This window comes from Eriocheir sinensis, chromosome 36 (assembly GCF_024679095.1).
Source record: "Eriocheir sinensis breed Jianghai 21 chromosome 36, ASM2467909v1, whole genome shotgun sequence".
Lineage (NCBI taxonomy): Eukaryota > Metazoa > Arthropoda > Malacostraca > Decapoda > Varunidae > Eriocheir > Eriocheir sinensis.
The window spans coordinates 6,467,101-6,481,684 of NC_066544.1; the positions used below are offsets into that span (position 1 = coordinate 6,467,101).

A 14,584-nucleotide genomic window follows, 5' to 3' on the forward strand; every position below is an offset into this window, starting at 1 on the left:
GCGATGCAATTTTCCTTTGTTTAAAATTTGATTCTTCACTGATTTCGGAAACTTACGGAAACAAATACATGCAATGGAAGCATTCGCTATAGCTATACCTCTTATTGCAGTGCATGCAGGCGAGTGCGTTGGTGCGGCAGCTGCGGGTGATGTGGGGCGTGGGGGTGGGCGTGACGCTGGAGGTGCTGGTGGCCCCGGAGTGTCGGCACGGGGCGGCGCTGGCCACTACCCTGGACACGACCACCGCGCCTTCGCAGAACCTCCGGCTGATTGAGCAATGGAACTTCACCATCTCTGACCGCAGGTAAGGGCCTGGACACCGCTTGGAGGCTGTCATGAGGGACTGCTTGCATCCCGAACTGGAGAACGGTCATTGTGTGTTTAAGCTTTTGTTTTCTATTTTTATTAGGGTTGTTGGCATTAGTATGTATCATAAAGCCCCCCTCCCCCCTCTCTGACTGTCTTTCTTTCTTTCTAAATGCTTCAATTATGTATCCTTTTAACTAGTGTAAGAATAATTAGCAAGCTTAGAAATTCAATAACAGTGCAACACTTGTCACTCTGTGAAGGGCTAGTTGGTAATACTTTATAAGAAGTCCGCCTCCCCCTTCGCCACTCCAGCCCCCCCTACCCCCCAAGACAAGCCTGGGGAACCGGGGTTTGGGGGGGGAAGCCAAAATCACTGAAAAATAGGCTTCCAAAATTTCCCTAGAAAAATCACTAAATGAAGGAAAATTCCCTAGTCTCGAAAGTAAGGAAAGTACTAACTTTATAACCTAACAGCCCCCCTCGCCCCCCTGCTAACCAAAGGGGGGCTGCACCCCCCTCTGGGCCCCCCACATGTATGATGCACCGGAAAATCTTTTTTTTTGGTGGGGAGCATATTTAAACTACTCCAACCGAACTTTACGACCTGCTAACGAGGGGGCTTCGCCCCCCCTGTGCCCCCCCTGGACCCCCCCATGTAGGGAATTTTCCTTAATTTAGGGATTTTTCTAGGGATATTTTGGAAGCAGGGGGGGTCCAGGGGGGGCACAGCCCCCCTTGGTTAGGATGGAGGTCGAGGGGGGTGAAGCTCCCTCGTTACCATAAAGTTCGGTTAGAGTAGTTTAAATATGCTCCCCACCAAAAAAAAAAAAAATTCCGGAGCATCATACATGTGGGGGGGTCCAAGGGGGGCAAGGGGGGCTGTTAGTTTTAAAGTTGGGACTTTCCTTACTTTTGAGACTAGGGAATTTTTCTAGGGAAATTTTGGAACCCATTTTTCAGTGATTTTGGCTCCTCCTCCTCCCCCCCCCCAAAAAAAAAAAAAAAAACTCCAGTTCCACACAATTCCCCAGGCTTGTCTTGGGGGGTAGGGGGGGCTAGAGTGGCGGAGGGGGAGGCGGACTTCTTATAAAGTATTACCGGCTAGTTCGCTGCCAGCATAGTTAGACATCTGATAGGACAGTACTGTGATTGCTTCACTGTGGATATTACTAAGTTTGTCACTAGTCATAATTTAATATTATTCTTTATAACCAATCTTAGCTACTTTTTTTCATTGTTTCCAGTTACCTTTGTTCTTATTATGGCATTTTCTATTTTTTTGTACACTTATCATCTGGTGGTGGCGTTGTGCCCTTTTGTTGTAGTGACCTGCTTGACATTGAAAGCCTCCCAAAATCCACCTAGCTGTGGGGTACCTTCAGCTAATTTGTAGAGAGTTGCCTTCCCACCCGGCTGGTCGCGGGCTCAATCCCCAATATTGGAAAGTTTATTTCCCATTTTCTGGGCCAGATAAATTTCTCATGCATTTTGAGACACTTCCCCCACTACATGGAGTCATGTCACCACATCACTAGCAGTAGGCATTTTAGGACAATCAGACAGAGCCTTCACAAACTAATCATAATTTGCTCTTGGAATTGAAGTATAATTGTTAATATACCTATTTTGCTTAATGGTCAAAAGTAGCTCTCCCGTTACTCTCCAAATGACACAGAGAACTGTTAAAAACAGCTGTTAAGGTATTGTTCAACAAATTTCTGAAAATCAACATGAAGAAAAATCTCTAGGTTTGTGGACCGTCTTCCAGTCACTATGACATAATTCTATCGCTAGATTTTTAAAACAAAAGATCTGACCGATTTTCTGACTCATCCCAATAGGGGTTGCATAATTTTAAATCTCATCAAAAATATATATATATATATTCCAGACCACCACAAAAAAAAATCCTTGACTAACTAAATTCGAAATTCTGAGCTTTGAAATATGACTGGGTTACTATAAGGTGCATCTTTTTTCATCAGCCTTGGTCAAAGGATAACTCAGTAGTATTGAATTATACTTATTTCTTTATTTTTTATTCTTTTTTTTCCAAATTATCTGAAACTTGATGATGAATATTATGGCAATGATATGCATAACAATCACAAAAAAATCTAATTGATTTTAAGCTCCCAGGACTCTCCACAGAAGAAAGTACTGTACCATCAACCATTTATTCCTGTTGTTTCTGTCATGCTCCGGGAGCTTATTTTTCTATCTATTTCCCAACACGACCTCTGCGTGTATTGAAACAACACACGAGAAATTAATCAACACCAGGAGAGGGTATGCACCGGCTGCCTGGGATGGGATTGAACCCGCGACCAGCGTGACGAGAGAGCCACTCCCTACCGAGTCGGCCAAAGAGGTACCCCACTGGTTAAGTGGGTTATGGGAGGCTCGTTCATCAGGCATAGTCGCCGCACTACATTTCCTCAAACACATTTTATAAATGTACCTTAGAATGCTGATGGCAATTCTGATGAAACTTAAAGGGATTCAAAGGATCCCCCAAAGCTAGGCAGCTTGGATCATTATAGCTCTGCTAGGGTTACAAGAGTGCCACTTCTCACCAAGAAGCTGCCATGAGCTGGGATTGAACTCTCCACAAAGTCTTGAGTCGAGCACTGTAACTTAAGAACAATGTTACTTAGCAGTCTTCATAGTCAGGAAAGTAACAGCCATTCTCATAACACCCCTCCCTCCTTTCTTCCAGGCTGCCTGAGGCCACCACCACAGGCTGGTCCCTGATAGCAGCTGTGCGTTCCTTCCTACACTTCTCCCAACTCTCCGCCTGGCTCAGTGTGTCTGGAGGTTGTCGCCCACCCAATGTGCTCTACCGTCTCACTGTCACCTCACCCGTCTTCTGTTCAAAGTTCACTGCTGAGGCAGAGGAGCATGTGTTTCCCATCACCTACATGGGGCAGGATACCTCCATCAAGGTGAGTGCACTGCAGTCATGCCTCATTTTCTGAAGCTGTCATCTCATTGACTGGAATAAGCCTTAACTGCCATAAATACTACCATTAGGATTCTCATGTCACAAAGGAATACTTCATTTGTATGTAGTGCTTTTGGTTGTTTTGTGTTTTTCACTTTTAATTTAATACTAAAAGTAAAGGCTTTATGTGTGAAGGTATGAATTTCTACCTTAGTGAACCCTTGGTACTAAGGTTCATGTTTGTGTGCTGCAGGTGTCTGTGAGGTCACTCCCTCGCAGTGAGAACGTCCCAGTGGTGGAGTGTCCAGAGCCACATGAAGAGCTGGAAGCTGGCATGTGTGTGTCTGAGACATATCCTGAATTCTCTTCCTCTTCCACTGCCTCTTCCTGTACAACTGCTACCCCCTCCACCGCCACTACTGCATCTCCATCTTCATCTCCCTCCTCCTCCTCCCAGGCCAAGACAGATGGTAGCAGGTAAGAATGGCTTTGCTTCCTAAAACATATGCTGAAATTATATTACATCTATATACTAAACAACCTAATCAATAAATATTCTTAATCTAGCCAGATTAGATTTCTTTTAGTATTATAGACATGAATTTTTTTTTTTGCAATTTAACAGGTGCGATGAAGATCTTCGGAGAAGTGTGATGAAGGCCAAAATCGCAGAAAACACAAGAATTACCCGCAGTGAATCGCCAGACACACAGCTCGGAGAATCTCTCTTGGATCCCCCTCATTCCCTCACTCGCTTTCCTCGTCGCTACCAGTCTCCATCCCGCTCAGGCTCCCCCTCGTTGGAAACACCTGAGCACCTCATCTGCCGCCCCAGACCACCGGCACCACAGAACACCAAACCTCCGGATATTACCATGATGATCAGACCTGCACCCACCACACACCCTTTCTCCTGGACCCAGGCACGCTACCCCATGACTCCTGTAGTCCACCAGCCTACCATGGACTCTGTATGTCCCCCAAGGGCTGATGTGATGCATGCATCCCACCACCACCACCATCACCACCCTCAGCCCCACCACCATCAGCTGACACAGAGCTCATTTGGATTTGACTTCTCAGGTTCTTACCAGCCATACCGCAGACCACAGCTAGTGTACAACAGACCACAGATGTGTTGGCCACAGGTACAGCAGGTGATACAGCATAAGCCCCAGCAAGTCACCCTTCACCCACAGCAGACTCCTCTCTCTCTGAACCCATGCAGCTACAGCTCCCAGCAGAAGACACTGACACAGGTATCTCCAAGGGGAGGCAAGTATCAGCACTACCCAGAATATCAATCCCTTGACCTGCCAGACACCCATACCCTGATAGGGGAGTACCCTGAGCCCATGGGTGTACAAAGTGATGGAGTGCCTGTAGGGGAGTATGAGGAGCCTCACCTATATGCCAAGCTGAGGGGCGTTGTTGAGCCATCAATGTCTAGCGGCAGCAGTGTTCAGGAGGGTAGCAGAGATCAAGGGGTAAAAAGGCGCGGAGAATACCTGAGTGAATATGAGTACCAGGGAGAGCACCAGACCTGCAAGCGGGAGTATTATCAGAAGTCTCTGTCCATCTCTGAGGCCTCGCACCCCATTGACGATCAGGAGAGTGCTCAGCGTAGCACTCGTGTGAAGCAAGGAACCAGTAAGCTTAGTGGGTTGACTAAAGAAGGGAATGAACTTCCCAAGGTATTGGATGATCAGATGAGACCCTGTTGCTCCCATACTGGCAAGCACCTATGTTCCAGCATTGAAGACCTGTCAGAAGTGGGTAGCACAGAGGAACACATGTCAGCACAGCTGTCTGCTAAGGTGGGTCTGCCTGTATTCATGCCCATGGATTTGGAATTAGAATTATGCTGATAAAACTTTCCAGATACTGTACTTCAGACATCTTACATTTCATATGTTGTTTTCATTGTAGGGTTTAAATTTTATATTGTGAAAAAAAACTGGCTCCTCATTTGTAGTTTTCTCTACCACTGATTTCTTGCATAAGACAGACTTATTTCTTAGCCATATCATGCAGCCATCACTTTAACCACTATTTTCTTTTTCAATTTGCAAATATTGATCAAACTCAGTCACTTTTATCCTGTATTCTGTTCTACAGAGAAAAAAAATGACTAAATTAATGTTACAGGAACTGAAACAGGGAATGAAGCAACGAGAAGTGAGTCCCAGCCGACTGTTACACACAAAAGTTAACTTTGACCTGACTCCTAAGGAGACCATGGAGATACTGAGTGTGTTGCGGCAACCAGCTCCGCTTCCTCCCCTGCGCATGGATCGTCACAGGGGATCATATGAACCTGTGTCCCCACGGGGCTCAGAAGCCAAGACATCTGGGTCAGGCATGGTGGGGGACAGTAGTGCTGGCAGCAAGTCATGGGAAAATAAGAATTATGTTTCTAAATTGCTGAAAGATAGAGCAAAGTGCTGGAAGGAAGAAAATTATGAATCTGCACTAATTGGTAGTAAAGCTGAACATTTAGACAATCTAGAGAAAAGAGAGAAGGCAGCTGATCAATCATGGAATGAAGGCAAGAAAAATATGGGACCAGCATATCTTACTTCCATAAGCTCTCAAGGACAATATAGTGAAAGGTGCCATAATAAAAATTGGGGCAGAGGAAGAGAAGGTGTGCAAGAGCTTCCCTCTAGTCCCGAAAACCTGTTTCTTGAAGCCATAGCACGCAGTGGCGAGAAGCATTGTGATATTCCTAGTTGTAAGACTTTAGTTGATAGCCGTGAGTCATATCGGACCAGAGTGTGCAAAGATATAAGTATGGTGTCTTGTGATAATGTGAGTAAAGGAGTGTCCAGTGAGATCAACAAATGTGATACAAAAAATTTTAGTGGAAAAAGTGTGCAATCGTCATCAAGTGAAATGAAATGTGTTGAGGCTAAGAAGATTACCCTGAAGATGAGTGTCTTCACTGCCAGTAGCGAACCAGCTAAACCAGTCATATCTCAGCCCATGAAGCAAATTTCGCAAACACTAGGGAAGAGTCCATTTAGTGCACTTTTATCAAGTATTCAAAAGGACAATAGAAGAGTCCTGGATGATGAACAGAATCATTGCCAAGAAACTGGGAAGAGTAAAACATCTTTTGGAGGAAAAGACTTTGTCAAAAGGGCATTAAATTTTGAAGTTCAAAGGTCTAATGAAATCCTGAAATCTGAAAGTCATTCTGCAGTGGCCATTCCAAGCAAAGAAAGGACATCAGTGGAAGTTGTTAGCCAGAATATTCCAGTGCAGAATGGCAAAGACCTAGAGAGATCCTTACGGGATACTCGTGAAGGGTTTGTGAAGAGCACTAGTTTGCTCAAACACTTGATGACAAAAACGTATCATCAAACTCAGGACATCACTCAGGGTAACAAACAGATAAAGCTTGAGGAAGATGATATGGACTGGAAGGAGTCAGAAGAGCAGAGGCAGCTTGATGGCAGTGAAAATCAAGAAATGGAAGTGCTGGAGGACCAGGAGAACAACATTGATGATGAAGTTGAAAAAATATGCAATGGAAAGGGGGTTCCCATTCCCTCTGCCAGTGCAAAAGCTCAGTTCCGAAGATCTTTGGATTCTGCCACAAATATGGTGTTCCATAGCAAAACTGGCTTGCCCCTCACTTCATCTCCAGCACCTCTTAGGAAAGGGAAGCGCTTTGACTATGACTCCACACTTAACTGTGTTGCTGCTATCAAGAGGTGAGTTAGTCATGGGAGAAATGAAGGGTTGCTCTAGTTTTTAATTGTTTTTAGTTATTTCAACTCTTGTTCTATTTCAGTATGTGTAGAGTTAATCCCTTATATTTGCAGATTTGCAAATTCCAGGAGTACCTGCATTAGTAAGCAACTTGAAGGTTCAAAGGATACCTCACATCTCGTACAGTATAGTGCCCTACACCTTTGATTGTTATGACAGCTAATTGTGTTTTCAGGCACTGGCAATGGGCTTTAAGGAATTTGTAAAGTCACTTACACTTTAAGGTACATACATTCAAGGAGGGTATTGATTATTGAAGGATTTTACAAATTCATGAGGGTCAGCCTCCTTACTCCACGAATGCTAGGGGTGAATACTATTTTAGGTTGCTATCATAAGGGGTGTACATGTTAAGCATGCTTCTCAGATATAGCTTGCATTTCATACAGTAGTTCCTCATGGAATTCAGTATGGACTGCAGTATTGCACAGAGATGGTACTGCCTACATCACTTCCCTATCTTAAGTTTGATAGTTTTCCATCACCTCAATCTAGGTTATTGGTTGGTGTAAAGTTGCTTTTTGACTGACCCTTTCACGAAAAAATTTTAGATCGACATCGTTCCACTGCAGTGCCCTGTACACGTGTGACAGCGAAGAGGATGAAAGCTACTCTGTGGAGCTGAACGTCAACAATGTGCTGCAGAGCAACACCTACAAACCCAGCCAGCTGTCCACCTCGGCCCCAGCCACTGTCACTTGCTCCAATCTCCTGGGCAGCTTTGAGGAATGTGTGTTGAATGGGCGGCTGGAGCCTGTGTCAACTGTGCAGGGCTTCACAGCAGAGATAGCAGCCTCGGGAGCCTTCTGTCCCAAGCGCACCACAAAGCCTGTTACTGTGTTCTTCTACACCCTCTGTGATAATGACCAGATCTCCTCTCCCTACATGGTAAGATATTAATCAGTCTTGCTTAATTAATTAAATTCTTTCCCAAATTGGGACAGGTTGGGAGATCAACACTGCACATTTACATACCATTTAGATACTCTTGCTTCAAACCCAGAAATATATGGATCACTTCCCCATCAACACTTATGTTGGGCACATAACCCATCAAAGTGATGTCATACAGGGGATTCAAGAAAAAAAAACTAGTCTTGGTTCATACAGGCTGTATTATAATCACTTTTCCTCCAGCTCTGTCATTGAACATCTCATTGCAATTTTTTTCCCATATTCCATCTTAATTTTGGTCTGTGGTTAACATCCTGTTATATGCTCATTATATTTGATATTTCAAGAAAACTTTTTTTTCTCAAGCTTCATATTTTACGAATTAAGTTTTATTGCAGTCACATTCATGCTGTTGTTTCAGGGCCATATAAACCTGGGAAAGAAGGGCTACCATGTTCCCAACAAAGGTACTGTCCAGGTGACTCTCTTCAACCCGCACGGCACTGTGGTGAAGATGTTTGTGGTGATGTATGACCTGTCCGACATGCCGCCCAACTCCCGCACCTTCGTTCGTCAGCGCACTCTCAATATGCCAGTAGGGGCCAGTGACTCTGATCCCAATGCTCACCAGTGGCTGCGTTACCTCATACACCTCAGGTAGAGTTTTTTTGACTTGCCGACCTTTATACCGAGCTTTTCCAAGAGCATGTGTAAGCCTGCAACCACACACATCATGGCATGACTTAGTGTGTGGAAAGCAGCATTACTGGACTTGTGGATAGGCTGTTAACCTAGAAATTTAATATAATACAGGCTAATTTGACATTACTTGCATGTCAGAACTAAACTCCATTGTAATTCAAGGAATACCTGTATTTTATACAAATATAGGCATATTCCAATATATAGACAAAAGAACATAAAAACATAAGGAGTCTGCAAGAGGCCAGTTGGCCTATACAAGGCAGCTCCTGTACACTCAACCCCACCTTACCTCACCATCCATGGCTTTATCTAACCTCTTCTTGAATGTATCTATGGTATTGGCACCCACAACATGGCTCCCAAGCCTGTTCCATTCGTCCACCACTCTATTGGTGAACCAATGCTTACCTATGTCTTTGTTGAATCTGAATTTGTATAACTTAAAACCATTGCTATGCATCCTACCTGGCTCTTTAACTATCAAAATCTTATTGGCATCCCCTTTATTAAAGCTCTTCATCCATTTATAGACTTCGATCAAGTCTCCTCGCAACCTTCGCCTTTCTAGAGAGTGTTGATTTAAATGCTTCAGCCTGTCTTCATAAGGCAAGTTTCTCACCCCCTGAATCATCTTTGTCATCCTCCTCTGTAGATTCTAACATCTTGATATCCATTCTATAGTAGGGGGACCAGAACTGAACTGCATAATCGAGATGAGGTCTAATTAGTGCTTAGTAAAGTTTGAGGATGACTTCAGCGCTCCTATTGCTTACGCTCCTTGAGATGAAACCCAGTACTCTGTTTGCCCGATTTTTAGCCCGAATGCATTGAACCCTAGGACGGAGGTCAGCACTCATGTATCCTCTTGTTTTCACAGGTTCGTCAGCTCCAAGTCTGGCAAAATCTACCTCCATACTGACATCCGCATGTTAATCTTCCGCAAGAGTGACGCTGATGCAGCCAATCTCCACAAGACCAGTGTCCCTTATGAGTTGCGCTCTTTCACCCATGGCCCCACCAACCCCAAGTTTTCCCCAAGGAAGTAGAGAAGATGCCACATTCCTGGATGCTCCTTCAGCTCAATGAGGGATGGTGCATGTGGTCTGCTGGTCACCTGGGCATCTCAAATCTTAGCACATTCAAAAACTAAGGGCTTTTTAAGGATAACCACAGGTAAAGATTATAAAGTTTATCAAAACACCTAATTTTAGATGATGGCTAAATGGTGCATTTAACAATAGTTTTTAACCATATCATATTCTTGTATAATGAAGTTGGTTGATATATTGTGTAAAGATATAATGACATAACTTCCAGTTATTAATTCATATTTTAAAATGCAAAGATAATGCTTCCAATAAAGCTGCTGAATGTGGACGAAACTACCCTGAGGGAAAAATGTATGAAGTGTTTCCCAGGTGATGATGTTAGTCTGAATGACCTATAAGTTCCTGATCAACTTGTGTGCTTGACTTGAACTTGAGTGTGTGTGTATGTGTGTGTGGGAGGAAAGACCTGAGCCTGACTGCAGCAGCCAGCTGTGCATGGGTGACCACTGCCTGTGAGTGGTGCAAGTGATGATTTGTCTGCACATGTGATAGCGTTAATTGATAATAATGATAGTTGATCTCAGTATTGCCTATAAATGATGCAGATTATTTTTAAAGTCTGTTGTTTCAGTCATGTGATAAACTTATGGTTGAGTTTTGATGACCGTTTTCACTGTAGTCTTATGAAGTTATAAATTGTTTTGACTTTCCCTTTGATTTTATCATAGAAAGTATTGATATCATGCATTCTTAGAAAGTTTTAATTGGAAATATCTATCAATTATGACATGTAAGAATAATATTGTCTGAAGTTCCTTACATTTGTTTAAAAATGCTTGCTTAAAAAATTATTCATAACTGTGGTTACTTTTCATAAAAGTAACTACATGGTTTATGAATGTATTAACTTGCAGATGAAAACACTGATATACTTGCCTCAAGTCTTTAGTTGTTACTTAAGACAGATTTAGTAAGTAATAAGTCGGTCATCTTCATTTTGGAAAGTTTCATATTAAACTGTGATAACCTGTAGTTGCTGAATGTGGACAAAACGAGAGAATTGACAAAACTCCTGAAGGGTTTGAAAATGTTTGGTATGGGAATTTCTAAATGAAGATTGCATGACAGTATTCATTAATGTGCCTGTATTATATATATTTTTTATTGTTGGACTCATGAAATGTTTGACAATATGATAAGCTGCTCACCCTCTGGTGACCTAGGTCTGCAATACCTCCTTTCTACAGTGACCAGAATCTCTTCCTACTGAGATTGCATGACTATATTTATAGATACATATTTGTCATGTACAATATATTCTATCTACAAGATATATCCACATCATAAAATCTGTAAATGATTTTATTTCCCAAATTGACTTAGATATATCTAATTATCTGATGCTCCATCATCACTTTAAACTGACATTATGTCATGGAGGCCTTGATGTAAGTGCTCCTTTGTGAGGCATTGTGGGGAGTCTGCAGCTTGTGGCATTGATCATATTGACAAGGGGTAGCATGATGTAATGTTGATGTGGAAGGTGATTTTACTTCTGCTCTAGGGGGAAAAAAAAGCTACCTTAGTCTAGTGGAAGTGGTGGATGATGGAAAATTATGTGGTTGTACGTACTACATTAAATGCACTTTAGAAACTAATATTTTGAATTTTATGTACGTTGCATGTTGTGACCTCACTTAGAAGGATCTACTGATATTTGAATCATAAACTTTTTTGACATTCACTGATTTTGTAATTGTATCTTTATCAGGCCATGGAAACAAAATCATACATTTGTGGTTAGTAAATGACACACTGAAAAATGTAAGGTGTTTGAGATCAGTGTTAAAGTACCATATTCAGTTATAAAAATTACCATCAGTAATGATTCGACTCCTTAGCAGGAATAAGGTCAGTTTGAAGGGAGAGACTAGTGTTGGGGTCAACAGTCCACTCGTATGTAACTAAAATTTTTGTGATAGTCCCATTCTGCAGTTACAAACCTATGCAGGCAGAAGCAGCTGCTTCATTAAATGATTGTAAAAAAAAGTACCCGACATCTACCTTATTGCAATTTGTGAATGTGATTGTACTTGTACCTCCATACGTCATAATGTTGATGGTCTGTCATGAATATGGATAAAAATGCCAAGAAAATGTCTTAGCTGACAGTACCTCTGACAATCCCAAGGAAAAGCTAGTGTCATTTGACAGTTTTGCAGGCCAGTGTCAACATCAGAATATTTCTAGAATTTCCTCTGTTTCTGGCCACAGAGCCAGTCATGCAGCAGTTGTGGTGCCCTTTCTAGCTGTGATACTGTTTTCATAATGAAAACAGCTGAAGAGATGGATGATTGGGCCTTGCTGCTATAGGTGTCATTTTGCATAGAGTGGATTTTCAGACCAAATTGTAGGTGCATACATATTCAATGGCACAATGAGTTGAGATAATGGCCATGATAGTAATGCTGAGTCAAAGGGTAGAGATGTATTTCAAACTTGTGGGTTAGAATAAGTACATCATGTACCATGACGTCTTTCATGTTATTCATGAGAAATGTTAGGCCCCATCCACACAATCAGGCACTGCCCCTCACTGGGCAAAGTCTGTGGACACGCTTGTATTCTTGTCCACACGGCAGTGTGGACTGCCTGCCGTGTGGACTGCCATGTGGGCAAAAACCAAAATGTCCAGTCAAAGCCAGGCAGGATGGGTTCTCTTGGTAAGGCCATGTGCAGTATGACAACTGTGTAGCAGGAAGGACTGCAAAAAGCCAGTACTGTGTAACATAATCATTGTTGCTATGTGTGTGATAAAAGAAAAGGAGCAAAGTGGGGGAAAAAAAAAAAAAAAAAAAAAGTCTTCGTATGTTTGGCAGCGACGTACTACAGGGCAGTTCCTGGCAAAATCGCTCTACTACCAGCATGGGCATTTAACTCATTTGCCTGTGGGCACAAGTGGTAAGCCTGTCAACAGGCAAATTGCTTGTGGGCACTGCTCAATTGTGTGGATGGGTCTTTAAAGCAAAGATTTTGTGGTAAATTTATGGTACAGCAGTTCACCACCCAGAAGTCTGTAAGAGAGACATTTAACATGAAAAAACTCATGCATATTGAATGACTTACAGTTCATGGTTTAGATTTCTTCATTTGGGAATCAATAGCCTTGTGCCACTGTCAATATATCAAAGCTAAGGAAGTGTGTCATAAAATTGTTGAGGATTATCAGTTTCCGAGTGCTTTAGGGAGGCAGTTAAAGTTTCATGCAGCAAACACGCACAACTTGAATGTTTATAACAAACGTTTAAGCTGAGACTCCATGTACTTTGTGACAATGTGTCCATGATGGTTTGGGTGACTTAATCATAATTAGTGTTGCCTTGGCTGCCAATGTGAAGCAATGTTGTGTCTTTGTGATGAAGGGCTCCCCAATATCTTTTTCCTAGTATGAACCTGGTTAATGCAACAATACGTATTTGAAACACAACTTTGACATATTTTGGCACTTGAGGCTTTCAGCACTAACAGTGAATGAGTCAGCTAATTGGAAAAGTGTAGTATTGGAAAAGTAATGGAAGTGAATATAATATTTCTTGTTGACTGAGCCACAGGCCAGAGTGCTGCCTGATGCTAAGATATGATTGACCAGATATTGTAAAGAGTTGTTTATTTTATGCATATCTGTGCATATATACAACTACAGCTGCCAAATGTTCCTTGTGCCTGGTCTGAACTCTAAAAAAATTCAAATATAGAATACCATTGGGACTGACCATATTTCCAAAAATGCTTAAGACATGCATGCTACATTATGCTGATTATGTGTTGAAAACTTAATACATATATATTAGCATATGCTAATTTAGTCCTCTTCAGTAAACCTTGCAGGAACTTCAGTTACATCATGCAAGTGAGCGTTTCCTGATTGGTCTACTTCCAATTAACATATCAATTACATTCAACTTTTAGGCACTTGTTAAAGTTATGTAGCAGACTGGCATCCACATCACTACAAGGGCAAAGGTCATCATTGTTAACTAGAAGCCCGTCACTACTACAGCCCCATCCCACAGGGCTCACAGGTTCATACAGTTAAGGAGGTAATGTTTGGGAAGTGGCCTAGAGTAACTATTTACTTCCAACACCTAAGGAGGATGATGAGTATAATCTACCTAATAGCGCTAAACTCAAAGATTGTGTCAAAAATCATGGTTTTGTGGAGACTTAAGAAGAACCTGAACACACCAAGGATGTGGGTTGGTAAAGAGTAGCATCAGGTAAATGTAAAGCTTCCTCCTTGTCTTTCCTTTTCTCAGCTTTAACTTTGAAATGTAAATAATGTACAGTGAATGTTGATTATGATAGATTATATTATTACATTAAGGATGCAGTGTCTCATCAGTAATTAGTTTAAAATGCATGATTTTGGTTTATCATTTAAATTGAATATTCACTAAATTCATCCTGGAATCAACCAGTCTGATGAGTCTCTGCCATAACTCCTTAAAAGGAAGTCTTTCGCTGTAGTTTTAGACAAATCCTCAACTGTCCAGACTTAAGAGTACTCTGTAGGTGAAAAGATGTTAGTTTTATTACAGACATGTACATAGTCTACATCTATTTATATTATTATGGGCTTAACCAACTCTTAATGTATCTTAAAAATAATATTGTAGCTTGATTATGACTTTGATTACCTTAATTTTTGTTGGCGCATGAATTATCACAAGAGAACCAACAGAAGACTTCCAAAGCAAATCCTAACAACAATGGGCAGCAGCTAGTTGCACTTGTTTGAGGCTACTTGCTGAGGTGGGCAACATTAGTTAGACCCATCCACTATAGGCCACACCTCCCATTACATGCCTCCCCACTGCTAGGCAGTCTCATCACTGTGCTGGGCAGA

The 14,584-nt window shown here is 42.0% G+C and overlaps 1 protein-coding gene across 3 annotated transcripts in view; it reads left to right on the plus strand.

The window, feature by feature from the left end:
- Positions 1 to 14,359, plus strand: part of LOC127007665 (protein FAM214A-like) — a 95,978-nt gene extending 81,619 nt beyond the window's left edge. For 2 of the 3 annotated variants that reach the window (XM_050878878.1, XM_050878877.1), the window contains 8 exons: positions 111 to 304; positions 3,029 to 3,254; positions 3,507 to 3,730; positions 3,879 to 5,070; positions 5,402 to 6,972; positions 7,582 to 7,918; positions 8,346 to 8,581; positions 9,507 to 14,359. In XM_050878878.1, the coding sequence (XP_050734835.1) occupies positions 111 to 304; positions 3,029 to 3,254; positions 3,507 to 3,730; positions 3,879 to 5,070; positions 5,402 to 6,972; positions 7,582 to 7,918; positions 8,346 to 8,581; positions 9,507 to 9,675 (4,149 nt within the window). In that variant the 3' untranslated portion in view covers positions 9,676 to 14,359. The remainder of the gene's footprint in view (positions 1 to 110; positions 305 to 3,028; positions 3,255 to 3,506; positions 3,731 to 3,878; positions 5,071 to 5,401; positions 6,973 to 7,581; positions 7,919 to 8,345; positions 8,582 to 9,506) is intronic. The other variant, XM_050878876.1, reaches the window with a different exon arrangement.
- The last annotated feature ends 225 nt before the right edge of the window (positions 14,360 to 14,584 follow it).